The sequence below is a fragment of the Fonsecaea erecta genome (genome assembly GCF_001651985.1).
Source record: "Fonsecaea erecta strain CBS 125763 chromosome Unknown Scaff3, whole genome shotgun sequence".
Classification (NCBI taxonomy): domain Eukaryota; kingdom Fungi; phylum Ascomycota; class Eurotiomycetes; order Chaetothyriales; family Herpotrichiellaceae; genus Fonsecaea; species Fonsecaea erecta.
In genome coordinates this window covers 3,820,995-3,848,818 of record NW_017387246.1, presented here as the reverse complement: position 1 = coordinate 3,848,818, position 27,824 = coordinate 3,820,995, and the positions used below count along the sequence as shown (strand labels likewise).

At 54.5% G+C, this 27,824-nt stretch overlaps 10 protein-coding genes across 10 annotated transcripts; 7 read left to right on the top strand and 3 right to left on the bottom strand.

The window, feature by feature from the left end:
- Positions 1-500: 500 nt before the first annotated feature.
- Positions 501-4,181, top strand: AYL99_04644 (hypothetical protein; the record flags this gene model as incomplete). The annotated part of the gene is made up of 3 exons (XM_018836158.1): positions 501-2,926; positions 2,982-3,588; positions 3,639-4,181. The coding sequence occupies 3 exons, from the start codon at positions 501-503 to the stop codon at positions 4,179-4,181; spliced, it is 3,576 nt and encodes a 1,191-aa protein (XP_018695808.1).
- Positions 4,182-5,018: 837 nt separating this feature from the next.
- On the top strand, positions 5,019-6,072 carry AYL99_04643 (hypothetical protein; the record flags this gene model as incomplete). Its single annotated transcript, XM_018836157.1, has 3 exons — positions 5,019-5,219; positions 5,342-5,689; positions 5,845-6,072. The coding sequence occupies 3 exons, from the start codon at positions 5,019-5,021 to the stop codon at positions 6,070-6,072; spliced, it is 777 nt and encodes a 258-aa protein (XP_018695807.1).
- Positions 6,073-6,691: 619 nt separating this feature from the next.
- On the top strand, positions 6,692-8,010 carry AYL99_04642 (hypothetical protein; the record flags this gene model as incomplete). Its single annotated transcript, XM_018836156.1, has 4 exons — positions 6,692-6,930; positions 6,988-7,405; positions 7,485-7,632; positions 7,715-8,010. The coding sequence occupies 4 exons, from the start codon at positions 6,692-6,694 to the stop codon at positions 8,008-8,010; spliced, it is 1,101 nt and encodes a 366-aa protein (XP_018695806.1).
- A 1,119-nt stretch (positions 8,011-9,129) lies between these two features.
- On the top strand, positions 9,130-9,966 carry AYL99_04641 (hypothetical protein; the record flags this gene model as incomplete). The annotated part of the gene is made up of 1 exon (XM_018836155.1): positions 9,130-9,966. One exon carries the CDS (start codon positions 9,130-9,132, stop codon positions 9,964-9,966), a length of 837 nt encoding a protein of 278 aa, XP_018695805.1.
- Positions 9,967-10,930: 964 nt separating this feature from the next.
- Positions 10,931-11,761, top strand: AYL99_04640 (hypothetical protein; the record flags this gene model as incomplete). Its single annotated transcript, XM_018836154.1, has 1 exon — positions 10,931-11,761. One exon carries the CDS (start codon positions 10,931-10,933, stop codon positions 11,759-11,761), a length of 831 nt encoding a protein of 276 aa, XP_018695804.1.
- A 2,122-nt stretch (positions 11,762-13,883) lies between these two features.
- AYL99_04639 (hypothetical protein) lies at positions 13,884-17,303 on the top strand (the record flags this gene model as incomplete). Its single annotated transcript, XM_018836153.1, has 1 exon — positions 13,884-17,303. The coding sequence occupies one exon, from the start codon at positions 13,884-13,886 to the stop codon at positions 17,301-17,303; it is 3,420 nt and encodes a 1,139-aa protein (XP_018695803.1).
- A 916-nt stretch (positions 17,304-18,219) lies between these two features.
- Positions 18,220-19,305, top strand: AYL99_04638 (hypothetical protein; the record flags this gene model as incomplete). The annotated part of the gene is made up of 1 exon (XM_018836152.1): positions 18,220-19,305. The coding sequence occupies one exon, from the start codon at positions 18,220-18,222 to the stop codon at positions 19,303-19,305; it is 1,086 nt and encodes a 361-aa protein (XP_018695802.1).
- A 302-nt stretch (positions 19,306-19,607) lies between these two features.
- AYL99_04637 (hypothetical protein) lies at positions 19,608-20,453 on the bottom strand (the record flags this gene model as incomplete). Its single annotated transcript, XM_018836151.1, has 2 exons — positions 19,608-20,203; positions 20,261-20,453. 2 exons carry the CDS (start codon positions 20,451-20,453, stop codon positions 19,608-19,610), a joined length of 789 nt encoding a protein of 262 aa, XP_018695801.1.
- Positions 20,454-21,619: 1,166 nt separating this feature from the next.
- Positions 21,620-22,060, bottom strand: AYL99_04636 (hypothetical protein; the record flags this gene model as incomplete). The annotated part of the gene is made up of 1 exon (XM_018836150.1): positions 21,620-22,060. One exon carries the CDS (start codon positions 22,058-22,060, stop codon positions 21,620-21,622), a length of 441 nt encoding a protein of 146 aa, XP_018695800.1.
- Positions 22,061-23,313: 1,253 nt separating this feature from the next.
- Positions 23,314-27,411, bottom strand: AYL99_04635 (hypothetical protein; the record flags this gene model as incomplete). The annotated part of the gene is made up of 1 exon (XM_018836149.1): positions 23,314-27,411. The coding sequence occupies one exon, from the start codon at positions 27,409-27,411 to the stop codon at positions 23,314-23,316; it is 4,098 nt and encodes a 1,365-aa protein (XP_018695799.1).
- Positions 27,412-27,824: the final 413 nt, after the last annotated feature.

Here is a 27,824-nt window from a genome sequence, read left to right as displayed (position 1 = left end):
GGGAGAGGAAGCATAGAAACGCCCCGTCCCTTTTATGTACAATTGCTTGTCGCGTCGCTCAGAAAGAGAAAGGAAAAGAGAGAGAGAGTGAGTGAGAGAGGGAGACCAGTAGACAACTGAAAAGAGGTTCAAGTTGGGCGTCGAGTCAAGGCGCCAACAAGTTCCCCCCTCAGTACTTGTACCGGCTGCTCTCACGCGCACATTCCTCCCTCACTCATCCTCTTCCTCAGCATCCTCCCTGTCATCTCTCCTTGTTTTGCAGCGCTTGTTTCGTCTTTTGCTCTGGTCATCTTTCAGGTCTTTGCTCGGCATCAGTATTCCCTTCTTCCGTCGTTTCTAAATCCGTGGCCTGGGCCCGACCTAACATCATCATCATCACCACCACCACCCTCCTCTCCTCTTCCTCCTCACAGGGCAGGCCCCTTCTCTCAGGTTGCGAGTCCTCTACCAGCGTATAGCCTACGTTCTCCTTGCGAGCCCCTACAAGTCCTTTCGAAGCCATGAGTGCCTCCGGCCAGTATGGAAGGCCGGACGGCGAGATGTTCCTCAATCGGCCCAATGACCAAGACTCCCCCACTATCGTCGAGCCGTTGCGCATCAACAAAAGAACCTCAAGCGCCTCTTCTGGGGTCCCCTCCATTGCTGGCAAGCAAAGTCCTGCTCCCCAGCAGCCTCCTCAGTCGACCACCGTTTACCCGATGCCCTCCCTCCCATACCCGGACGAGCAGGCTCGCCAGCAAGCACAAGCCTCCCGATCCAATGGCTCTCCTGCGCCATATCCATATCCGGACGTGAGAAGAGTGACGTCTCCCGAACAGAGTGGGAGCGCAGGCAGCGGCGTCAGGCAACAGGCAAAGAGGACGACTTCAGGAGATGGGCGCAGTGCGCAGACACTGGCAGAACGCCGTGGGACGGCTCCCAAGCCTTTACCAGAGTCCCCCGGCCCCGATGCGCCAGACAAAGAAGGGCTCTTCCAACGCGCCCCTCAGCGTATGAACCCTCCGAACACGGCTCCCCTCCCAAGCCAGAATGATGCTCGTCAGCAGTATTGGCCGCCGCCCTCCGACCCCTCGTCTGCCGCTGCGGACGCGTTGAGCAGGCTGAAGATCAGGGACCATTCCTCGATCAATCGAATAAGTTCCACGGCTTCGACGTCGACCACCCGAGCTCAGCGTGGGTCGCCTCCTCCGCCGGAAACGCCTATCGTTGCTCCGGGCGCGCGCCCGCAGACTGATATCGAGGCCCGGTACGCAGCATCTGGCATTGCGGGCACCGCAACCCTGACCAGCTTGCAAGCTCAAAGTCTAGCGGCCCAACAGAGAGCCTCTCAATATAATGTGCAACCTCAGCCCGCCCAGACACAGAGCAACGCTCCCCCGAGGCGGCCTTGGACGCCGACCGAAGCCCCAGGTAGCTCCCATCACCCTGCTCCCACGGTGTATCAAGGCATGGAAGAAGCTCGCCCCTCCCCTCCCACCGCTGCCGCCGTGCCCGTGGCTCGCACAGCAGGTGTTCAGTCTCCAACCCGGGCCCAGCACCCCGTCGAGACTGAGATATCCAGGTTGCAGCCCCATGAAGAGCCTCCTCCGGCATACTCCCAAGTCCCTGGCAGTAGGGCAGTCGCTGGGAACGAGAAACAAAGAAGAAGCATGGTCGCCGCTGCCGCCGTCGCCACGGCACCAGCGGTAACCCCAGGAGCCGCTCCCACAGCAGTTCCACAACCGGCCAACTTCATGCCAGGCGCACAGGTTCCCAATCAAATGGACCATCCGGCGTTTGCCAACGACCCTAGGCAAGCGGTCCAGAGTCCGCAGACGGCCCATCCGACCATGAACGGACAGATGCCCCAGGCGCAGCCCGTCATGCCCCAGACACCGTCCCAAATTCCTCCTGCGTCCCCACCACCGCTCCCAGAAGGCTGGATAGCGCATTTGGATCCTAACTCAGGACAATACTACTACATTCATTTACCTACACAGTCCACTCAATGGGAGTTCCCCAAGGGGCCAACGCCTCTCAACCTGAACGAAACCCCGCTATCGCCGGTGGCCAGTATATACCAGAACCCACTGGCCTCCCCTGGCTTGTCGTTCACTTCCAAACCGCTGGCATCGCCGGGAATACCCATGACTCCCGGGTACGATCAACAAAGTGTGATGGGCTTGCCTGGCCCAGCAGCATTCACCGGACCGCCTCCTAGCGCTGGTGTGGACCTTTACAAGGTGGTGGCGACGAATGGCGTTTACTTTGGCCCTTATCTTCGCTATGTGAATATGGATATAGAGCGAGGGATTTGGTACGGGTCCATAATGCTGGTGACGGATGCCCCTCAGCCACCCACGATACACATCCATCAAAGCGTCGACCTGTCTCCAAACCCGCGCCAGTTGAAGGCCAACTGCATCTCCACGCATCAGAGGTGGACGTTTTACAAGTACGAGGTTGACCTGCGCATGGAGGATTCGGGAGCTGCAAAGTGGACCTATGCCATCACCTCCCACCTGGGTTGCACGCGATATGAGTTTCTAGTGGCTGGCAAACACGAGACCAATTGGCGCTTCGTTTGCACTTCTGCGAATGACTTTTCCCTCAGTGTGAGCGCCAACGAGCGCGCCAGGCTGGGCGGGGTCGGCTTCATGTGGAAAGACATCATGCAGAAACACGCCGAATGCGGCGGGTTCCATTGCCAGCTCGGTTTAGGCAGCCAGATCAATGCGGATCGGTTGTGGAAGGAGATACCAACGCTCAAACAGTGGCTGTCGACAAGCGGGAAAGAAAACCGAAAGAATGCTGTCTGGACAGCAGCACACGAGGAAGACGTAACGCATGCATATTTTCATTACTACACGAGCCATTTTGATCAGCCATATTTGCGGGAGGCTTTTGCCCAGATACCCCATATCTTGACGATTGACGATCATGACATGTGAGTTGATTCTTGGTGGTTGTGCTGAGGGACCACGAAGCTGACGAGAGAACAGATTTGACGGTTTTGGATCTTACCCCGAATACATGCAATTCAGCAACATGTTCAAGAACATTGGACGGATCGGCATTGAGATGTACCTTCTGTTCCAGCATCACACCACACTCGAACTTCTTCGTAACGTGTCCGACGACCGAGACCTGTTTACCATTACTGGGACGGGATGGCACTTTGTCAAATACCTCGGACCGGCAGTCGCTGTTGTCGGTCCCGATACTCGTAGCGAACGGACACTCCATCAAGTCATGGCCGGACCAACCTACCAAGGGCTATTTCCCAAGATTGCACTGCTCCCTCCGACCATCCAGCACTGTCTCCTGATGATCCCGGTACCCTTGATCTATCCCAGGCTCGATGCTGCGGAATCGATAGCACAGACGGTGGCTACTGGGAAGAAAGCCGTGACGGGCGCCTACAACGTACTGGGCAAAGTGACCAGCTCGGTAGCAGGCGTGGTCGGAGCTAAAGGGGCTGTCGGATCGGGATTTGACTCGGTGAAACGTGCTGTGGGCAAGTCCGGACTGATGGGAGGTATTTTGAGCCCCTTCGGCGACATTGACGTTCTCGACGAGCTGAAGGACCAGTGGACCCATGACTCAAAGGTGAGTTTTCCTGCCCTGGACTGTGCAGGACGAAAGGCTGATGTGATTAGGACCTGGAGCGGACATACTTCATCCGTACCCTGCAAGGAATCTCCCATCAGCGATCCATCCGCATGACCTTTGTATCGGGAGCGGTCCACACTTGTGGAGCGGGCCTCGTGCACGATCCATCCCACCCCTCCGACCACAAAACCATGTACCAGATCATTTCGTCGCCGGTAGTCAACACTCCGCCGCATGGCTATGTCATGAAGCTGCTCAACAACAACAAACCACTGTACATCCCAGCGAATGGGCAGCGGTCCACCCCATCGCAACCGACCGACACGAAAGAAGACATGATGGAGATTTTCACTCACGATGTGACAGGACAGCCCATCAACAACCGCAAACTGATGGCTCGGAGAAACTACGTGGCGATTGTGGTATACGACCCAGAAGTCGTCAATGGCACATTTGGCCAGACGGACATGCACCGAGGGTCGGGGAAGTTGAGCCTGGCGGCCGACTTTTTGGTGCAGGGAGAAGGCGCATATGGCAGTGTGGTCAAGTATGGGCCTGTTGTGGTGCCGAGCCTGGAGTATGGGCGTTAAGCTGTGGTATGTAGATGGGAGCGTAATTGAGCCACGACTTTAGCGATTGTGATACTGCGGTAACGAGAAGATGGACGATGGAGTGATGAATGGGCAAGCTATCGTGATCTGGGTCTGAAGCCAGCCACCAGTGATATATTTGAGCGAATTGACGTTTTGTTTTTCTGAACTATGCTCTGGACCGTGGCGCTTGTATACATAGTTTATAACGGAATGGGGTGGGCAATAGGAGTGTGTGTATCTGGTATGTATACTGCCTATTCGGGCAGGTGTGTATAATACTCACTTGGTCGGACACTTCCCGCCCCGGTTCCGGTCCCGGCGCAATGAGGTGCCTGTTTTCTTTTGCTCCTCCGAATCCTGATTAGAGGAACCATTCGATTCTATTAACTCGTACAGGACACCGAGTACTCCCTCCCCTCCCTCCTCCCTCGTCCTCTCTCTCCCGTGCTCCCCCTCCCCTCTCACTTCTCTCGCATGATGATTGGGTGCCGATGACAAATCGCCATAGTTGGAGAATATGGCTTGCTTTGCTTGCCGTGCTTGCTTTGATGAGGGTGGAATGTGATGATGCCGTGCGGGCACGTTGTTGCGTGCTGATAGCAAGCCGGGTATTTATTTCTTTATTTATCTATTGTTCGTTATCTTTGCTTCCTTGCAATTGAGTATTTACTTCATCGGTTGATTCATCGGCTGATCCATCCCTATATCTATCAATTGGATCTGTGTCTTTAACACCCACACGCACTCTCTCTCTCTCCCCGCCATCCCCTCTCTGTCAGTTCTTATAACACGTAACGTCCTTTACTTTCGTCAGTGAAACCTGTCAAGGAAACCATGGCTACCACCAACGGACACTCTTCTACTGCCACCAACGGCCACAGCAGCGCCGCGCCCGACATCATTCTCTACACCAACCACGGTTGCCCCTGGGCGCATCGGGCTCATGTCGCCCTGAAGGAGCTCGGACTCCCCTACAAGGAGGAGATCATTGACCTGGACAGACCCCGTGATCCCTGGTATCTGAAGGTGAATCCGGTATGTTTGGACTCACTCTCAAAGATATCTTTCCTTCTTGGGGGCGATGATGGAGAATGAGTTTCATTTCTATCTGTCCGGTATATCTATCATATTGACTCGTCCACCTCTCCCGAACACAGCGTGGCCTCGTCCCCAGCATCAACTACAACGGCAACATCATCACCGAGTCGGCCGTGGTCACGCAGTTCCTGGCCGATGCCCACCCGTCGCCCCTGCTGCCGCCCGCCACCGGTGCCGTTGACGCCGCCCTCTACCGCGCCCGCGTGGCCTTCTTCGTCGACGCCTTCATCTCCAAGGCCCTGCCACACATCTTTGCCGGTCAGCGTGCCCAGTCCGAGACCGAGAAGGACGCCGCAGCGCAGGACCTGGTCGCCGCCCTTGTCAAGGAACTCGAGCCTCTTTTCACCTGGAGTGGTCAAGGGAGCGGTCCCTATTTCGGAGGCAGTGATAAGCTGACCCTCGCTGAGGTGAGTTTTTCCCTCTAAGTCTGGTCTTTGAATTCACATTTTGCATCTGCATGATTCTCCCCTTATGGGGGGACCTTTGATCAAGCGAAGGAAGAGAGTATGTGAGGGAAATTCGACACTAATCTCCATGCGTGCACCGTCCGCGGCATTATCAGGTCCAAACGGCCCCGTTCCTTCTACGACTTCTCGCCTTCGTTAAGCCCGAGTACGGCATACTGAGCCCGAAACTCGACGCCCTGCTGGCCGAGAAGGCCCCCAAGTTCACGGCGTGGGCGTCCAAGGTGGTGCAGGAGCCGAGCGTGACGTACATTTGGAACGAGAAGGCCGTGGCCGAGAGGACCAAGGCCCGGTTCGCCAAGCTGGCGGCCGAGAAGAAGCTGTAGGCGGGACAGTACAGCAACAGCCAGACAGTACTGATGATGATGATGATGTGCTGCTGCTGCTGTTGTTGTCAAGATAGTGTTCAAAACCTTCCTGGCCTCTCTTCCCCTGGCTCATACTTTTTCCCACATCCCAAGTCCATTTGTCTCCCGTGCTAGGCAGGCACTATCCAATCGTCGCCTTGTGGTGATGGATATGAACACACTTTGCTCCCCCTCTCAATGCGCTACAGAGCTCACCCTCAACATTACCAATCACACCAATGATCGTTCCGCTGTTATCTCTAAGAGAGGTTCAGTGGTCTCGTTCACATCAGCCCTTCTAAAACTTACGGCTGGCATTTTAGTGCTTCTCACTGCTATTCGTCGGTCACGAGCAGAGCCACCGAAGCTGAGGAAAGACTAGGAAATATCTTGCTTGCTGCTTCGAGATCTCAAAGCCAACCATACGCGTGTTATGCCATCGTTCGGTCTTCATTTGTTGCTTCGCCAACCACCCGAGGCGTGCATTGAGGCCTCTCGATGGAACAAACGAGCTTGGACGTTCCAGGAGCACCACCTTTCCAAACGTTGCCTGATATTCACAGGCGGTCGTATCTATTTTCAGTGTGGCTCGACAGTCATGTCAGAAGATGTCTTCACCGACCGCGGTGGGACACGCTGGTATTTGGTATTGGTACGCTCTCTACTTCAGATGTGGTCCCGGCTCAAAATGAAAGCTTTGTGGTTCTACAGCCAGTGTGTCTCTCTATACACAAAGCAAGAGCTTTTTGGGCCAATCGACATCCTCTCGGCGTTCAGTGGCATGTGCAAGCTCATGGAGTACACCACGCACTCGCCGTTCATCTTCGGTCTTCCTACGTCTCACTTCGACTTCGCTCACCTTTGACAGCCGATTGATCGTTGATCGAGATTCAGTAAGCCCAGGCGCTCGGGTGATCCAAATTACAAGGATATGAAACTTGCCAGCTGGTCATGGCGCAGCTGGGAGAACCACCGGATTGGCTACTTTCCTGACCTGGTCGATGGTTGTCTTCCTGATGTCGGTGTCTGGCTCCTGGACCACACGTGGATCGGCTGGCACATAAGGAGTGGCCATGGAGCCCTTCGGCTTGTCTGGGACAAAGATCTGGCTGAAGGAGACGAAAGTACGAACATAACGTGGAGGGGTTACAGGGTTACCGACAGCAAGGCGTTGACGGACGATTCTTGCGACACGTCGCAGGTTATGCCACCCTCCGAGAACGTCAGGCATCGTCAGACATCGGCAGATAATCACCACAGTGGCGAGAGAGTCAGCCAATACTATTCCAGCTTCAATCACTCTGCAGACAAGGTACAGCAAAAGAGACTCACCATGGCCACAAACGCTGGAAAGCCCATCTAGAAGCGACCCCTTGGTCTCGGACGAACAGCCAGAATGCGATCATTATGGCCGCCTACCTGGCGCCAGGGGGATCTCTGCCAGCCAGGGCAGACCGAAGGAGGATTTCACCTTGACTCTGCCGGAAGATCCTTACCACGTCTGCAAGGCCTCCGAGAGATACATGACGGTCTCTCATCGTGAGTTCCCCGACCAAGCTTTCCTACAGTTCTTCACTTGGCGCGCGTCGTTCCACGTCGTTCCCGTCACGACTAACTCTAGGAATCACGTTGATAACGGCGACCTCGGAGTGCTGGTCCGTCGTCGTCGACGAAAAGTGGCTCGAAAGGCATCAGAAGAGCGAGAACGTCGAGAACGGCGTGCAAAATGCCTTAGAAGAAGGGCCTAACCAGACGAAATCCGAGTTCATTGCCATTTCCGAGACCAAGGCTTTTACTAAGGATGAGTTTCCAGACTGGACGTGCTACATCCCCAAGGAGAGGGTCGAATCGGAGTGGGAGCTGTTTTTGTGCTCCCGGTTGAGTACTTTCCCAAGGAAGGCTTTTATCGCCGTGTAGCACTGGGGAAGGTTTTCAAGGCAGCATTCAGGATGTCGGATGATGAGTGGAAGGAGGTTATCCTTGGATGATAGAAGGGGTTATACTCTGATGATATAGGAGATTATGTGTGGATGACCAAAAGCCCCCCCTCTCCCGCCCGGATACTCTCCTTCTCATGTAGTTCGATGGTTGATTGGGAGAGGAATATATGCTTCACAGAAATCCGTTGACCTCTCGGCTTTCTAAGTTGGTACGTTTTCCGTCCGATGAATGCAACCCCAGTTGCTGTTGGCTTGTGTACTTTTTAGCTACTTGCAGGATGCGGAAGACGCACCTCGTGACGAGAACGTACGAATAGCAGGCTGCGAGACCGTGGTCCTTATGCCTGCTGAGTAAGGAAAGTGGGTGTGTGGTTCGTCCCAGACACGATCGAGTTCTGGAATAGGAAGTTGTGCAGAGGGGTGAACCATCCTGGGTGATACCTTTGGGTATCGGATACTTACTCCATGCAGACTGGCATAATAGCTCGGGGAGGCCAACGACGCTTCGGGCATGAACGACCCCAGTCCTGTTCGGCACATCGTGTCGCGACCAGTGGTCCTCAAAAACGCCTTTACATAACCCCGATTGACAAATCTCGTAATCCGGTGACCCAATGGGAGAGGGACGGGCCAGTCTGAGATTCAGCCTAGACGAAAAGTTCGAATACGAGCGACCTCGTTCACACCAATCGCCAGCTGGCTGGCGTGATGAAATGCCAAGTAAGCAACTGGATCTTCGTTGCGCCGTAATCCGGATAGATGCGCTCCCCATTCCCAGGGAGGACTAATAGTGCGCGGCATGACTGACCGTAAGTGTGAGTGAGTGTGATTTGTGTCTGCCGGGCCAGCCTGTGCACGCAAGGATTTGGAACTGCACACCGTTGCATCGTAGCTGGTAGTGGATAACTTGAGAAGGTATATATATATATATGCACTTTAACATCCGGTTGTGAAAGGGTATTATATCGAACATTCCTCACCCTACTACTTACGACAACAACATCAACAATAGTAATCATTCTGAAAGCTCAGTTTCCTCGCCAATTTCAACTAAACTCCACCCCGTCAGTAACTGCACGTGTGTGACGTCCTCAAGATGCCCTACCTCACCACCAACGACGGAACCGAGATCTACTACAAGGACTGGGGCAATAAGGATGCCTCGGCCACGGTGGTGTTTTCGCACGGCTGGCCGCTGAACGGAGACAACTGGGAGAGCCAGATGTTCTTCCTGGCCAGCAAGGGGTACCGGGTGGTGGCGCACGACCGCCGCGGCCACGGCCGGTCCAGCCAGCCCTGGACGGGCAACGACATGGACACGTACGCCGACGACCTGCTACAGCTGTTCGAGCACCTCGACCTGAAGGGCGTCATGATGGTCGGCCACTCGACTGGCGGTGGTGAGGTCGCGCGGTTCCTCGGCCGTCACGGCGCCAGCCGGGTCTCGAAGGCAGTGCTGGTTAGTGCGGTGACGCCGCTCATGCTCAAGACCGAGGCCAACCCCAAGGGCACGCCGCTCGAGGTGTTCGACTCGTTCCGCGCCGCCATGATCAAGGACCGCGCGCAGTTCTTCATCGACGTGCCCTCGGGCCCCTTCTTCGGCTTCAACCGGCCCGGCGCCCACGTCTCGCAAGGCTTGATCCAGTCCTGGTGGCAACAGGGCATGATGTGCGGCTTCGTCAACTCGTACGAGTGCGTCAAGGTCTTTTCCGAGACCGACATGACCGAGGACCTGAAGAAGATCGACATCCCCGTGCTGGTGCTGCACGGCGACGATGACCAGGTCGTCCCCATCGACGCGAGCGCCCACGAGGCGATCAAGCTCCTGAAGAACGGCAAGCTGGTGGTCATCAAGGGAGGGCCTCACGCGTTGCCAAACATCCACGCCGAGGAAGTGAACAACGAGCTGTTGAAGTTTTTGGAGGCGAAATGAGTGGGTGGCGGTTTGGTATATTGATGTTGGTGGCCGTTCCAGGGGCACCGAGGGAGATTGGGCCGGTATGATATATGAATGCCTACCTGTCTAAATACCTGTTGATGAATTGATATCATACACCATGAAAAGTTGAATCAAGGAGCATCGACTTGTAAACAAATCTGCTAGGGCAGCGTGATATCATGTCCGGATATGGCATAGCGAGTGGCCCAAATCCGTTGCCGTTTTTCCAGTGTCGCCGTTCGTTTTTCTTGACTTACTTCGTCCAGGTGATCCAGTCGTACGAGGTACATAGCGCACATTGCTCCGGAGGACGAGAATGCGGCATACAGGGCTTCAGCGTGAGGTCCTCAAGCTCTACCGAGCTTGTTTGCGAGCTGCAGGCAAGAAGCCAGAGGTTGGTTCCCTCCCGTCCCTCGTCGCCACATTCGTCAGGTAGCACAGTTCATCTTACGTGTCTTCCTTTGCTTCAACAGGCGACGAGAGAGAACTTCCGGAACGCAGCCAGGTGAGTCTGGACTCTAGAACGGCTTACTTAGTCCAGGCCGATATCACGGGGGACACATGGAGCTGATGAAATCGCTCTCTAGACGCGAATTCCGCAGGAACCTGGCCATCGACAAAAAGGACTTTGGCGCCGTCGAATCACTGATCAGGATGGGGGCTCGCAAACTCGAGCTGTACTCCTCGCCGGGTGTTAGAGACATCCATTGAGCTCTATGAGATTCCTGTGGTTGTACTGCTCATCCTCAGTTTTCAGTCCTCATGGCGATGTCATGTGAGGTCACGTGATGCGGAAGCTTCTGGCTCTATGTCGAAGCATCTGGCGCCTTGTGGCAAAATCCAGCAACAGGCAGAGGATGCTTGCGTCTCACAGAAGCCTCCAGCATCAGCGTGGCACAGTCGACATAATCTGCTTTCTCATCCGTCTCGACTGACCCAGCACCTTCTATCAGACAAGATGAACGGCTATAAAATCATGGTCGACGCAGGCTTTCTTGCAGTTCGACATCAAGCAAGATCAGCAACACAAAGTCTTATGCACTCGACTCGAACAACGAGAATCATCCCTCAAGCCTCAAGAATCGTCAAGCCAACGCTCCCCAAAACCAGAAACATGTCGTTCCTCTTCCCAAGAATCGCCTTTGCACCCGCACACTGCGGCCCTACCCGCCGGGATTTTGCTCCCCTCCTCTCGCTCTTCGACGACTCGTTCAATGAAGTCCAAAAAGCCAATCGATCGGCTCGGAAGCAATTCAACCCTCGCTTCGACGTCAAGGAATCAAACGAAGCTTACACTCTGGAGGGTGAACTCCCCGGTGTCGAGCAGAAGGATCTGAGCATCGAATTCGTCGATGAACACACCCTGACCATCAAGGGTCGTACCGAGCGCACGACAGAATCCGGTACTCGTCCTCAAGCTGTCGAAGCTGAGAAGAAGGCTGCCATCGAGGAAGCTCCTATGTCTGAAACCAGCAGCGTCAAGTCCCATCAGCCCACCGTCGAAGATGAGGAGCCCGCCAACTCATCGGCAGCCGCTGCTGAAGACAGCAGCAAGACAGAGGTCGCTGCTCCTGCTGAGCGACAGCCCACCAAGGCCGAGGAACAACAACAATCTGCACCTCAACAACAGTACTGGATCACCGAACGCAGCGTGGGAGAGTTCTCTCGCAGCTTCTGGTTCCCGCACCGGGTGAACCAAGAGGCGGTCAAGGCTTCGTTGAAGAACGGGCTCCTCAGCATCGTGGTTCCCAAGGCTGCACCTGAAAGCCGTCGCATCACTGTCGAGTAGGGCAAATCAGGAGAGGTTGGGAAACACACCTGCAGGCAGACATGACTTATCTAAACTGTACGACACCAGTATAGAGGTTGCATAGCGTGGCGTTCCAAACAGGACGGGCTCAGGGTCATGCGTTAGTTTACTTACGGGACATGCCGAGGGAGTGACTGGGATGTACTAGTGAAATAATAGAGAGGATCTCGGCTCCCTTGGGAAATATAATTCACATGATGCTTTTACACTTTCAAACTGTTGATTTCCAGATCCCTCCCTTTTTAATTTCCCGTGTTTCTCTTCTTTGGATGTTGGTGCAACTCTCGATCCAAAGGTAAAAATGAGAACTCAAAAAGTCCGACTACTTACTTTATTTGCACATGTTCTTGCCGGCTTATTCCCCCTCTCTTAGCGGGTTACGAGGCACCCATATTTCCGAAGCCAAATTGCGCCATTTGATGGGACCCGGACACACCTGTAGCGTCCCCCGCTCGTTGACAAGAAGGGAGGAGGCTGGGAGATGGACGGAGTATTATTTTTTCCATCTGTAGCTTGTATGTAGCTCTACAGTAGTCAGAACCGATACACGTAAGTGTGTCTCAAATGTTGATGGGTGTTGGGACGCTCGTATTCGCTGCTTATCTACGACAGAGGTGCCCAGAACATTTCTTTTGTCGGCATGGCAGTGCAGCGTGCATCCGATCTGCATGATGCGAATCGGAAGGTTCAAATGTGGTTCGGTTTACCCATTCTGTTTCCGACCACTGGACTCCCTTTCGTGCATTCAGGTGTCCTAGGAACAGTTCCTCGACACCGGTGGGCATTGGTTGCATATTCTCAGCTCAGTTGAGTTCCCACGCCGGACAAATAGCCATCAGCCTGGCCAGCACTTCCGCCCAGTTGTGGCAAAGATGAGAGGGGTTTTCTTCGTCAGGGTTGCTTAGCGGGAAGTTCTGGACCGTGACCTTTGGAGATAAGAATCGTCAACTCGATGGTGTAAGGATCGAGCATCGTGGGGAGAGGTAGCCGGAGTGACACACAGCGGATCTCAAGATTTGGGCCTTTGCCATTAGTTGACTGGATCGATTGCGTCAGGCGTTCCCCCCTGTACACACGCCCACGACGCTCTCCAGTGCCTGGGCCCTAGACCCTGGACTTTATTATCTTGGGGGAGGGAGGGGAGGGGCAATCGTCTGAAAGGGGAATGGCCACTGTGGCGCCCCGGATGACGCCGGTCCGAGGGTGGGCAGCAGAAAGGTTTAGCGGTGGCTGAAGCTGGAATCGAGCATGCAGAAATCCGGTTGTTGGCGCGGGCCCAGCAGGGGGCCCTGGAGGCTTCGGGTCTGTCTGGTGTTGTGGTGGTGTGTTTGCGTCTCCGGGCGACCTGAAATTGTTTACATGGGGGAGTTTCAGCCAATCAAGGCCCCTCCCCTGCCCATCCTCGCCCGCGAGAGGATCGGGCCCTGCATCATTGGGAAAGCCTTTCTGCTGCAGCTTGACCTTGCTTTCTTCGTCGCCCATTTCCCCATGATTTATTCAACGGGACAATAGGCGTCACTGCGCTGCTAATGCTGCTGCTGCTGCTGCACTGACCACCTTCCTTCCTATACACCTCCACCGCCACCACAAGCCTCTCTCTTCCTCCTCCGTCAACTCCTCACCTGCTTCCTTCGTCTGTCCTGCGACAAAAATACTCGATTAACTGGGCCTTGTGTTGCTGTAGTTGGATTTGTTTTGCACATCACCTCTTAACTGGTCTCACTAAGCCGTTCTTTTGGGTGCTCACCGACTTGTGTTTACCTTCTGTCGTTCGTTTCGGGAACCTTCACCTTCCTTGTTCTCATACGCCCCCACGCGACGAACGGGCCACTGTCACAACTGGAGCACTGACCTCATCTGCCCTGCTGGACAGACACATACAACTCTGCTCACCACCTCGTCGAGACTCAACAATCTCTTAAGACCCAGCCCATCACGCCGTTATGTCCTAGCAATCACCATACGGTTGATCGTTGAACGATGGTGGCAGTATTATAGCCTTGGGCGTGGAGAACAAGGCCCGGGAAGCTTGCCGTGGCAGGGAGGGGAACGCTTGTTGACGGAACTTGCATAAATTCCAACATATATCTGACTGCTCAACATGTGGTTTGCAAGGAGGAGGTCGAGTCTCACGGCCGAGTCTGTACAGATGGAACCCGAGCCTCGTCGAAGAAATCGCTTGTCCAAGCCTCCAACAAGCTATACCGCCAAAATTCCCACCGCCGGGATTTCGACGTCGAGTCTCAAATCCCAGGGGCCGCTTTCTCAGAGCAAGAATGCAAGCAGCACAGAGCTGTCGAGTCCAATGTCCTCCGCCTCACCAAATGGAGCTCCACGCCAACAGCATCGCAATGGTACAATTGCCTCAGACTCAGGGTCGCCTCTCCGTGTGCACAAAAACGATTCCGGCTTTCGAGTCGCCTACATGGTCAGTCAACTTGAGGGCAGGGCTGCTGGAGCCGGGGCAAGTCCATCACGAACAATGCAGCAACCGGTAGCATCCCCTCTGTCGCCGATCAAGCCACCAAAGAGGAAGTCTCTCCTGCTACGGCGTCTATCTCTGCAAAGGTCTTCTAGCATAAGTCGTACGCCCAGCAGCGAACGGATAAACCCCTTGGATTCCGATTCGGTGGTCGTTCCGTCACCAGAATCGTCGATGGACAGAATCTTCGATGCGCCGGCAATTCCTCCCATGCGTCGTTCCTCCTTTGCCCCTGGGACAGCGACTAGAAAGCCATCTCAGATCGCCGCAAAGCAAGAAATCGAGGAGAGCAACAGGAGTCAAGAGATCGAGAGCCCCTTTGACGAGCATGACTTTGAGTGGCAGCCTCCGCCTCCCAGGACCATTGGGCGGGCTGGCACACCTTCAGATATAAGTTATTCACATCTCGGCGGGCTGAGGCACGGCTCTCTGCAAATCGTCAATGGACGAGCGTCACCCACCTTCAGCGAAATGTCAAAGGCGTCGAAACAGCTTCTATCTCCGCCAGCCCCACGTAGAGACGTGTCCAGCGATTATGGTGATGCTGAGGAAGACTTTGATCTACTGGTCTCGACATCCGGAAATTTATCCAGTTTGGTGCCGAGCCCTCCGACTGCGACCCTCGAAAGTCGATATTTCAGTTGGGAACATAACGATGATAAGGCTGGGCCACGATTCCATCCGCTGCAAAGTGTCGTGGCCGCACAAGAAGAAGCCAATCCTGTTTCAGCCGATGACCAGACTTCACTGATGGCCAAGGAATACATCGCGGAGCTCGGGGTAGGACCATTTGAGCAGCAGAACTCCAGCTCGCCGGTTGGTACTATCAGAAGAACCCGGTCTGAAGGGTCGCTCTGGAGGGCTGGCTCCTGCTCGTCAATCCAGAAATCCCCTCCACTCAACAGTGCGCCGGGGGATGACTCCCCAGCCAGTCCGCTGGAGAGGTCGCCTTCTCCAACTTGGTCGGTGATCCGAAAATCGAGCATTAGGTCCGAAGAAAGCCGGGGTCGACAAATCCAGCAGAATGACGAGGGAGGCGACGAATCTCGACCCTGCGACAGTCCGGTGAGCTGGTATTCCCCCATTGAGCCAAAGCACTCGATGGACGAAGGCTTCCAGTCGGCCGTTGAATTTCAGGCTCAGTTGTCCGTGCCTAGTCTGGCACTTCCGCCTCCTCGCGCACCGGAAAAATCAGATAGCGGTTACAGCTCAAGCAACTCGCTTCGATCATTCCAAATGGCCAGGCCCACCCCCTCACCTACAAAGTTTAGGGCTTTACCAGAGATGCCAGATGATCAAACGAGTGCCGATGTACTAGACTCTGGTCGTGTGCCATCCTTCTCTGGACAAAGAACGTCCATTTTGAAGGCCCGGCATAGTGAGTCTTATGTACCAACTTTTTCCAATCTTCAACGCAGTGCCATGTCGTCACACCCGCTGCCCCATGTTCCAGCAACGACTGTCCCCGAAACCGAAATTCATTCTTCCAAGGCTCCAAAGGCCCGGAAGAAGCTGCTGAAGAAGAGGCGCCCATCCAGCCAACCTCCTGGCCAGGTAGCAGTTGTTCGAGTTCGGTCGTTTGAGCTGGATAACATTCCACACGTCTCTCCTGAGGCGCAAGAAAATCTTCGCATACGCTCACACGCCGTACCGGAACTGGAACAAACCTACTCGCCGCTGGGCAACAGAGCGGGTAGTAGCTCCACCCTTTTTCTCCCCCTTGACGAGATCAGGTTCCCGTCACCTGCCCCCGAAAAAGTGCTCCAGGTTAAGCGACCTCGGGCTCGCAGTCGGCCGAGGTCGTGGTTTGGCCGACCTAAGGAAGACAAGGCCAACTCGAGAGAACCTTCTGGGATCAGTCAGGCTGAAGCGTTGGCCATCATCAACGATCTTGGCACTGTCAATACTTCGCTGGGGAAAAGCCATTATGACTTCACTGATGCAAGCAGTGTGTCCACAGGTCTCCACCATTCGATGACGATGCCTGGCGTTCGACAACCGCGGCCAATGATGGATGACGAGACCGCCGTCGAGTTGTCGCGGTCTCGAAGTCGGTCCATTCGGGAACGAGAAAGCTTCATGTCGGATCGGAGGTCTTCGTTCAATGACAGAGGAGGCATACCGGGGAGAAATCTGAGGCCTGCTAGTTACGCCAGTGATGCGCCACCAATTACGCAGGACATGATAGAGAAGGCGCACCGCACCTCCTCGATGCAACGGCAGCCTTCGGTCGGCCCACCGCCTCCTCCACACTCACCGCGCCCGGAATACATTGATTATGAAAGGGATGATTCCAACCTCGTAGCTCCTCCTCCGCCATCTCATTCCCCTCGACCGGTGGATATAACTCCAGATCCGTGGGCAACGCAGGTTGCGGTATGGAAGGCTCGAAGACAGAGTGCGGGCGAGGCGCTACGGCGACAGTCTGGGGAAGCGCATCATGGTCACCAGGAGTACGAAGACGTCCCTGAGGAGTTGCACTACCCTGTTATACCTCCACAGCATGCGGCGCAGGAACAGGAATGGAAGCAATGCCTCTCGCCTGAGGAATACTCCTCCTCTTCTCATGGCTATTATGGCGGATACAACGAGTCCTCTCGATTTCAGCAGCAGCGTTATCCGTCATGGACACCGTCTTATCACGGGTCAGAATCCGCCTATGTGAGGCAATCTCGTCGGAGCTCCAGAACGCATGATCACCGCCAACATCGCGGCCGTGTAGTACATTCGCGAGGGACATCTCCGGGTGGCGCCTATGCCTCTCGCCCTCAGTCGTGTGCCAATAGCGTTCGCAGCTTTGCTTCGTCTTTGGCCGAGGATTTGCATCCAGCCGAGCTTGAGAGGCAACATCCGCCACCAGCATTCGGGCGGTATTCGGGAGGGCTGAAGTATGGCTATGAACGTGGAAACGGATTCGGAGGTTCGGCTGGGACGAGGTCAACGAGTGGGAAAGCTGGAGCATCGTGGCAGGAGGTGCCGCTGAGAGCCAACGTCGGAGTCGATCTCGGGGATGTACCTTTTGGAATCATGACGAGATGATAGGCATGAACACTGCATGGCCTTTGGAGAAACAGACCGAGTCGAGATGCCAGGAAGGGGTTTACGAGATTTGATTCTATCTGGAAAAGCTTTTGTGTACGAGATTGACAAAACAGTCTGCATTTTTGGTGTATTGGATTGTGGGACAACCTCGTAGGAGCATATTTTGGGCATATTTGGTATTCTTGGATTCAGCAGCAGCCCTGGGAGGCTTTGGGTGGCTTGATCAATTGAATTGATTTTGACAAGGATGCTTTCTCTGGCCCGTTCGGTGATTCGTAGATTGAGGCCTTATGTAGGCGACGAGCCCAGCTAAATTGTGACCGTTCGGGTGTGACAACACCGCAGCGAGACAGGAGCAGCGGCAATTGGGTTTTTGGCCCCCCTTATGACGAAGACTGCTTGCAAAGTATATGCAAGGGATATAGTGCTGAGGGGCATTGTGATTGGTGTCGATGCCGCTGGACGAAAACACTCCCAGCCGTTGAGGCTGCACCCGGCGCAGGCTATTGGCGACTTGTCTCGACGACCACGGTGACCCAGACATGTAGTTGATCGACTTGCTAATAGTCATTTACTCTCTGGAGACGCCAGAACCAGAATCAGCACACAGTCAATTGGTGACAACAGGGGTGCTGCACGGAGCCCTCCTTCTCACTATCTTTATCTTCTGTCTGCAGGGAACACACGGCTGCAACCATGTTCCAACAACTCCATCTTGAGCTTAGTCGATCCTAAAAGTCGGTACCAATCTTCGCTTCCACCTTGAATTTCTCCGATTGTCTCTCCAAGTCTCTTGCTATCTTTGTGTCTCTGTGTCCCTTTCGTTTGCCCTCCCCGGATCCGCCCAGTCTCTCGTTGTCCGAGCTCACCGTCACCAGACCCAGTTGTCTCTTTCCTGCCAGGTCAAACAACCATGGCACAAGCCGAATCTCCCAGGTCGCCGACTGGCCCTGACACTCTTCACTCTGTCACTGCACTCGCTCGTTTTGAGTTCGAACCTGGCAAAGGCAACGATGGCACCAAGGTGATGATGGTTGAATGGCAAGACGATGATCAGGCAAGAGATAAATCAGGCAGATGGCAGGTCTCGTGGCCGGGCAAACGCACCGTCTTCCCAGCAGACGACAATCCTTCGGACAATATCCGTCGTGTGTATTTCCTTCTGCCTCCGGGTGCCATTGTGCCACCTCACATCACCCTGGCATACCATCCTCCCCCCCGAGCCGCCTCACCGACCGAGACCTCAACGACAGAGCCAGCCCCTCTAGGAATGACGGTGAACCCGCTACCTGCTATATTCACGCCTGAGCTAGGAGCCACGGCCAAGACCAGTGGGAGAAAAGGCGTGCTACACACTATATGGGCGAAGAAGAGGCTTCAAGTCTTGGAGAAGGAGATCAAGCACGAGGAAGAACACAACCTCGAAGGCATTGCGTTGGAGATGGCCAGGTCGGAGAAGTCGTGGATCGAGAATAACTTCGGCCTGGCTCCGAAACCCCCCAGCCTTGATCTGAGCAATATCTCCAAATCTCTAGGCCCGACGAGTCCGGGGATCCAAAGTCCCAAGTCTCCCGGTGGAAGACGGCTGAGCGAGAAGCTCAAAGGCTTGAGCATTGGCACCAGTGACAGGGAACTCAACGCCAGAGGCCTCAACACTCCAACTCGCGAATCCCATCCGCTCTCGCCTGAGGCTTCAGACATGGCATATTCGTCATTCAGTAGCTTCCGGAATGGCCCACCACCCACTTCAGCGGTCAGCGTCGGCAAGAAGGTCGTCGCTCAAGCACCACCAGACTATATCAGAAAACAGCAGGGACAATCACCCGTCACTGCTTCTCTCAGCGCCATCAGCCAGATAGCCAAGCCAGATGAAGAACCTGCAGACGATGATTTGTTTGCGGTCGCCCTGAGTCCACGATCACCGGATGGCCCTAAGAGCCCATTCTCGATATCGAGCGCAGAAGTCGGGGCGTTCGCGAAGATCAAGGGCGAACGATGACGAAAGAGGATGATGCCAGAGCTCACAGCATGAGACGATTCATGAACGATACTAGAAACCTATTTGAAGTTTTGCATAGCGTTGGAATTCCAGCCTCAGATCATGAAAGCCACGACCCTGTATATCCGACAATGGCCCGAAACATTCAACTGAACTTCCGGCTACCGCGTAGCTGCAAACCCCTTGCTCTTTTGCTGCCTTCAGCAAGCGCTGGTGCAAAGCGCTCTTCTCTTAGAAAGATGCCTCCATCTAGAAAATAAACAAGACGAGATGAAATTCCAAAACCCAATAACGAAACGAAATCATGCGAACATGGCCGCCGCAATCAATCCCACAACAGCTCCCACCGAGCCACCCAATCGGTTCGCGTCACCCTTGAATGTCGAAGCCGAAGGCTGTGCTGGCGAAGTTGGGGAAGGCGGCACGTTTCCACCGGGGGGAGCGGTGTAGCTACTGCATCCACTTCCAGGGCATTGAGTGGTGGTAGGCGCTGGGGCTATGGCCGTCTTGGTGCATCCGCAGACCACGTCGTACCAGGTATATTGTGTGCCAGCCAACCCTGAGCCGGTGGCAGCGGCGGTCGCGGGCACTTCGGATGTCTTTGTGCAGCCGCACTCGTCATCGAAGTATGTAACGGTCACGGTTGCAGCTGTTGTGGTTGTAGCATCGGTGGCAGAGATGGGGTTGCCTGTGACGGTCGCATTGGGCATTGAGGAGGTCGTCGAGGTACCCAACGATGTCGAACCACTCGATCCGCCGGCCGGGAAATTGACGGTCAACAGCGGGGAGTATTCGATGGAACCACTCTGGGCCAAAGCCAGGGCGTAGTTGCCAGCAACGAAACCATCCGGAACTGTCACGGTCCAGTCGTACTCTCCATCCGTGGCAGCTTTGTTTTCTGTGCGGTGTCAGTCAGCCAGTCGCCATCTCACACCGTTTTGTACGCTCGATTTACCGAAGACTGGGGTATTCCAGGTCGCGTTTCCCAAGAACAAGGAGACAGGTGTCCCATCACCAATAGTCCAGCTGATGGCCCAAACTTGCCCGACGGTGACGGCACTCCACGTCATGCCCGAAGCGAAGGAGGCTGTCTGAGCCATTGCCTTGAAGCCGAAGGCGCCGACGGCGGTAAGCAAGAAAGAACGCATAGTTGCTCGAGAATATGTAAGTTTTGGAGAGGCGTCCGGACGAATGAAGTCCTTTTCGGTGGTCAAGATGCGAGATGACCTGTTGCGCGAGGTGGAAAGGGAACGGTAAACGAGTGACAAAGGTCAAAGGAGTGACTGAAGAAAAAAGGGAAGACAAAAGAAATGCCAGGACACGAGCGACGAAGCCACGTAAATGAAGGTGGCCGGCCATGCCAATGTTTGTTGTTGCCGTTGAAATGAAGATGGTGCATTCCAGTGAGGAATGGATTTGGATCAAGGGTGGTTGTCATTTCGAGGTTCGCAAACGTCGCATTCCTGGTCTCTCGACAAATGACAAGACGGATCAACCCTCAAAGCTCAAGCCATCAGACCTGACCTCTGATCTGGAGTTTCTCGGCGCCGTCTGGGCTCTGGCTTGTCGTCTGAGCTTGGAATGAGACGGGTGATTTCACGCACCACGGTCCTGATGGCCAGCCACCACTGAAGCAGGGATCACTATTGCCAAGATTGATTTCAGCTGGTCCCTCGGGCGACTGAAGTTCGAGCGAAATGGTTGGGGCATTGGCCATACCTCAAGAAGGGGCACTGGTTCGAAGACTGGGTAAATGGCGTGACTGATCGACAAACATACATGATACAACCATCCAACATATGGAATGCTGGGCTACGACCTGGCAATTTCTCACGGAGATACAACGAGCTGCATACAGAGCTCAACAATCTCGTCTCCTTTCGTTCCATTCCTTCCACCCCGTTCCTCCCAGGTCTGGCCTTACGTTTCGCCGTCAGAGGATGCTCTCAGATGGCAGCAAATACTTTGCAAAACCGTTCCTCCCTTGTTGCCCTGGAAAAACGGTCATTTTTCCTGCATTCGATCGGACCCACGGTACCGCTCTCCGTTGTCCCAGTCCAGAAACCGTGGCTAGAAGAGTGCATCGCGGATGCTGGCCTTTCCATTTTCTGTTTTATTGTATTTTGTGGACGTCTTTGAGCATGGCGTTGTGTGGGTGATGGATATTCCTTGGGAGTGTTGCTTTATTTCAGAACCCTAAACTGAAAAACGGGGGTTTTCCTCAACCCTTTTTGGTAGGGCCATGTTCTCTACCTTTGTTGCGAAAGGCCGTCCCGCCTTTAGACGAGGCTGTCCCATCAAATGCCGGGTGCTGCTACAGCAGGGCAACGACGCCCGCCAGCACAGCCGGCACAAAGACACCCATGGCCGACAGTGCCGCCGTATCCACCGCACCACCTGTGCTTCCTTCCCCTGTTGTCGCCGCCGCCGAAGCCGACGCCGAGTTAGTTGGGACCGTGGCCTGCGCGGAGTCCGTGGCCGTGGCCGTGGCTGACGCCAGCGCAGTGCTCGCCTCGGAGACGTACGAGGAGAGCAGACTGCCCGCCGACCCGGTGACGGACAGGGCGCTGGTGGCGCTCTGGATGGCGGACTCGACGCTCGTGATGAGTGGCTCGGTGGCCGTGTCGGTGCCGATGACGGACGCCACGCTCGAGACGAGAGATGTCGCGTCTGCTAGCAGCGAGTCAAGGTCCTGGGCGCAGACGAAGGGGCCGGCCGCGAGAGCCAGCGTGGTAAGGATGTTGGTGAGACGCATTTTGTCTTCCTTGTGCTTTTTGGGGGGTTCGCGTCTTGTTGTGTGAGAGAAATGGTGGACGTCTGATGTGGTGCGGTGTTGTGTGATTGGATGCTCTATCACTTCCTACCAGAGGTCTTGGTGTATAGATAGACAGATGGATGGACGAATGGATGAATGAATGAATAAGGGTCAAGTATCTAACTGGTGAAAAGATATGATATGTGGTTTATGGCCTCTGTTGTGTGTACGAAGAGGGAGACGGAGGAACAAAGGCAAAGAACGGACTCGACATACTACTTAATACCTCTTCTCTTGGCCCCCCTTGAAAGACTGTGTAGGATCTCCCAAAGCCCCCTCTCCTCCTCGTCATCGGTCCTACTACAACCCTTTTTCTTTACTCTCTTCCCCTCCTCTCCACGTCTTCTCCCCGACTTCGTTGGCTGAAAAGCCTCGTTCACAATTACAAGAGGGGCCGATCATTGTCTCCGCCTGTGAGAAAAGGGGGCTGGAGGGGGAGGCAGCTCACTAGGCAGGCTATACCCGGCACTCATCTCAGCCGGCAACGCTGCGTGGCAGTGCATGTTTGATGCACAGGGGTCTATACTGCGTCGGGGCTGCCTGTCCAATTTCTCCGGACGATCTGTGTGGGGGAAGGGGAAGCATGTGGAGTGCCGAATAGATCGGTAAGAGGAACCAAATAACAACCGTTTCTGTGAGTGAACTCGTGTATGAATTAATATGTGATGTGAATCGACGTGCAAGGAGTTTCACCTCCATGGCCCGTTTGACAAAGTCGCTCCTCGCGTAAATATTGGACGTGATGTACTCCGTACTCGGTATGGAGTGGGAGCTCGGGAGGTCTCTGATGGGAGATCTACATAGGACCCGGGGTGATGTGTCCTTGGCACCGCCGCAAGCCTGTTTCAAAGCATTGAAAATCCCCGAAGGATGGAGTTCCTCTACCCTGGCGACGAGGCTGTAGTGGCGTTAGTGGCGTTAGTGGCGATGGTGGCTATGGTGGCTGTGGTCTTCTCATAGCCATGGCTTGTTCTTGAAGCACTGCAACGCACTAATACTGGTACATGGGTTGGGAACATGGAGGTCAGATGTTGTGATTAAATTTATTGCGGCGAACGCTAACATACCAAATTCCGTACTTGGATCCAGGCAAAAATCCCAACACGATCTATACAAGTGCTCGCTCAACAGATTCCGACGATATCTATCTGCTCTCGCGCACCCCCGTTGCCTTCTTCCAACTGCTGTCCGTCCTAGCGCACCTTTCGGTAGTCCGGACTCGGCGTGTCTGACTCCTCGGAACTCTGGCTCGAGATTGAGGGAACGCCAGCCCTAGGTCTGCGGGCAGCACCAGCGGGAAGAGCCTGTCGATTCGGCGACACCCTCGGCCTCACTGACGCTGGTGAATGCATCCCTCGGGTATTCCTCGCTTCTTGCCGTTGTCTCTTCCTCGCGGCCTTAAGCGTGAGTCTCAACCTCACCCGCGTGATATCGCCCTGCCTGATCATGTCTTCCAAATTGAATCCTTTCGGTCGAGTTCGGGCTGTTAACAATCCGCTGAGATGGCGATACCCATTGTCGGCGCCGGACCCAAGATGGGTGCCTTCTCTGTCGAACTCCATAAGTTTATCGATCACATCGACCTTCTTGTACCTGTTCTTCCCCAGGGTCTGTGCCACGTTAGCGAATCCGCGATGTCTCATTTCGCGCTCCAGTTCGTCCAGAAACATCAGCTCGTACTGTGCACGAGTCGGCACAACGTTGATGCGTCTTGCTGGAGGTCGGCCGCTGGCGACCCGTGCTGTTTCGGCCGAGGAAAGAGTCGCCTCGGAGTCCGTGTGCGTATCGTCGCTGCTCTCTTCTTGATTGTCCTCTTGACTCGGCCGTCTACTTCCTCGACCAGGCTGCTGTTGACTGCCTGCCACATTTCCATCGTCGACTGCTGCCTGGCAGTGCTCCAGAAACAGAAGCCGTAACTCTCTCACGGCGACAATAAGCCGATTAAACTGGCGACGGAACCCGAGGTGTGGTCGCGATTGGTTTCCGTCAAAGAATTGAAATAGTCGATCATAATGCTGCTTCACTTCGTTCGTCGCTCTTTGACAGATCATAAAGGTGGCAGGAACATCTGGGTTTGGCGCCCGAACGTCACCTGTTGTGACCGCTTCCATAAAAGGCTCCGGCGCTTCCAGCAACGCAAGATATTGGTCCCTTAGCGTCATGATTTCGGTTACCAGAGCGTCGAGTGTTGTACACAGCTTTTCCCGTAACCTGGGGTTGGTGATCCAGTTTGGCTGCGGGGAGAATATGTCAGTCACAACCTGATAGAGGGCTCCATCGCTCCCAAGATCTCTCAGCGCGTTAGTGTAGCCCGGATCGCGTGCAAATACTTCATGCACATAAAGACCATCGTCATCTCGTGCATCTTCTCTTCGTGGTCGTCGGCGAGGCGCCTGATTCTCAGCTTGGTCCTCAGCTTGATGGCTAGCTTGACTGCCAGCCTGACTGCCAGCTCGACTTCCAGTTTGTCGACCCCCATGATCTCCTGCAGAATTTCCCCTCTGTCGACTGGTCGAGCGAGGACTCGAATCTAGGTTCGGTCTCTCAACCGCGTTCTCATCTTCATGGATCGGAAAATCCGGAGTCGGCCTGGGGCTCACAACACCGGTACAAACACACACGTGATGATACTGACCCTCAAATACAGGGCAAGGGTGACAACGCCAGTGGATAGGTTCAGGAGAGGGAGAGCGGCGAGGAGGCTGAGGAGGGTCGGGAGGCCCAGGCGTATGGTTTTCTTGATTGGAGCTGTGTTGAGTACTGTCGTCGCCCCCGTCTCCATCATGAGGGTCCACACATAAGGGAAGTTCACCAAGCACTGGTCTTTGTAAAAGTTGGTGGTCGTGATTGTGGTCATCATCACTCCCATCATCACGAGCGTCCGCACCCACAGGAAGCTCACCCAGAACTGGTCTCTGGAAATGTCGGTGGCCGTAGTTATGGTCGGCATCATCACCATACTCTCCTGCCGGAAGTGCTTCAAATGGCCCAGAGACGGGCTGAGCCACAGTATTCATTCGGTACGCATATATCTCTGCACTGTCACCGGCAGGCGTCTGTCTGAAGAGTCTTCGATGTCGATCCATCTTGGTCGCGGCTTGATGAGAGACAACTTTGCCTGCGCGGACGGATCTGCGTGGCTCGTTGGCCGTATTTCTGGCGAAACCAACGCTTTTGTCCCCGCTAGAACTTTGGTATAATTGTACAGCCTTCTGAACGTCATAGCTTGTGGAATTCAATAAACGCAACATCCGGGGTTCTTCGAAAGTGACGCTGCGACCATACTCGGTCTCCAGTTCCCTTCGGAAGATTGCCATCATCATCCGCCGATATGCCAATGGATCGAAAGCACGCTTTCCGTTGAGGGATGCTGCTGATCGATGCAGTGGAGGGCCTCCTCCCCCTCGGAGTCTGAGTTTTGGGGCTGCTGTAGAGGTGGACTTGTGCACCCTCGCTTTTGAGTCAATGGGGAGAGGGCGTGGTTTCAATGCAGATGATCTTGGTAAACAACGCGAAGGAAGGGTGTTTATTTTTGGGCGTTTGGCATCAGGTACACGCTGTCTCTGTGGAAACAGTCGCTGTATCGCCGTGCGGATCAAGTCAAACGGGCCGAACCACCTGTCCGACCCCGAAAGATCAGCAGGATCACGAGCATGACGGGGAGGTCGATTTATAAGAAATTCGGCTCGTGGACCTTCCGACATGATTCCGCGTTGGCTCATTTCTCTCGAAATTTGCTCGTGCTGGACCACTTCGTGAGCACGCGTCTCGGGGAAAGGGTAAAAAACATAGTCAAAAGCGCTTTTCATGTTGACGCCTCGGGGAAAGGGAAACAAGCGTTTCGGTGACCTCTGCATTGCATCTCCGAAGGATGAGCGTCGTCGTGCACTCGAAGGAACATCCGAGTAGCTCGGGCGTCTCTCAGGAGTGAGCTTCAAGGCAGGGGACAGCAGATCCAGTGCGATGAACTCCCATTCTCTATTGCCAGTATCATGCTGCCATCTCCTGACTTCGACCGGGCCACCGCTGATCTCGTTAAATCGTGCGACTGCAAAATGGATTTTGGAGAGAGTGCTGATCTCAAATTTGCCTGTTTGTATGAATTCTCTCAATGCCTCCTTGGTGTGACTTTCCAAAGGCGTGTCTCGCGGTCGCTGGAGGGATTCATATTTGTTGCCTCGGTCGACTTGACATTTATAAATGTATCGGCAGTATTTTCCAACCATATCTTCAATACTTCTGGGATTGACTGCGTCTGGTGAGCTGATCAGCCGCTTGAGTTCACCATAGATTCCGGGTAGCTTGAAGAAGTTGCGATCGCGCTCTGTGTTGGTTGGAGACGTCGGGGCTCCTCCTTGTTCAAAAGCAGTGAAGACAGTCTTCAGGGCTCTCCAGATCAGAAGCCACAGTTGCTGTTGTTCGGAAACGTAAGTTGCATTCTGAAAGATTTCGTGCAGCCGCACGCTGCGGTTCAACAACCTTTTTGCTGCAACTTCAGATACAAGCAACGGGCTGTTGTCTTGAGCAGAGTCTAGCAATGCCGGTAAGGCGTAGTTCGAACAAGCATTGCGAATATCTGACATGAGAAAAGTGAATGCTGCCTCCGATAAGGCCGCGGGATGCCGCTTGAGCTGAGATTCGATACGATGGAGCTTGCCGTTAAAGGCGCTGTGAACAGCCTGTGCCCAAGAGCTGACGAATACCTCGTACTGTTTTCTGAGCGTTCTGAGCGCGCTGTGGACCAGAGAGGAAGAGATCACGTCTTCGGGCAGATCCAACATGTTTTGCAGCGAGTCGTGAATAACTTTGATATCTTGGAGGATAGTTGCTGGTCCTTCGACGAGCTCTCCATTAGTCCATTTCAACAAGTAGTCGATCATGTGTGCGATAATGTTCTCGACTTCCTCTGGCGTGCTGTCACTGTCGATCTCAGGTAGCTCGAGGATCTCAGCCGAGCCATGTTCCGGTGGAATAAATCGATCGACTGATGTATGATTCATGCGGCTGTATTTGGGTCTCTTGATGGCCGAGCGTGAGCGTCCGAGCTGACCATGCGACTCTCCAGTTCTCGCCGCTGCCAGCAGATGGACATTCCCCCTCGAAGTCGGAGACTGGCGTGAGCGAGGAGAGGCGATGGGAGCAAACCCTTCCAGCTGTGTTGTACTCCCGATGCTTGATAGTCGCCGCGAGTATGGGGCCAATATTGGTTGCCAATTGGAAGAAGCATGTGAAGATTGACCGGTCCTAGGCAACTGGGGCCTGGAGTCGCTGCGAGATACTCTGGGAGTCATTTTTTCCCACGAGAAGTGATATCGAAAGGAACAGACGCAAAAGAACTCAACGTGGCAGACAGGAAGGAAATAAATCAAGACTTACCTTGTGTTTCTCTCAACACAAAGAGTATCTCTTTGGCTGGCTGCGTGCATCAATGGCGGTTCTAGCACCCGCATTCGGTGATGTAGACATATTGAAAGCGGCATTGTGGTATTATCTTGACGGACGCAGTTCAATATCCGGTTTGGGAATAGTGCCCAACGGGGGCATTGTCCCCTTCACAGCATAGCAACTGGGCTGCATGCCAACAACAAACCAGGGTCCAGTGGCCCATGCTTCATGACCCCGTTCAGCATTCGGCGAGGTGCTTGTGGAACCTTGCGCTGCGTGGAGGAGAAAGGATGGCTCTGGTGGGCGGGAGGATGAGGAC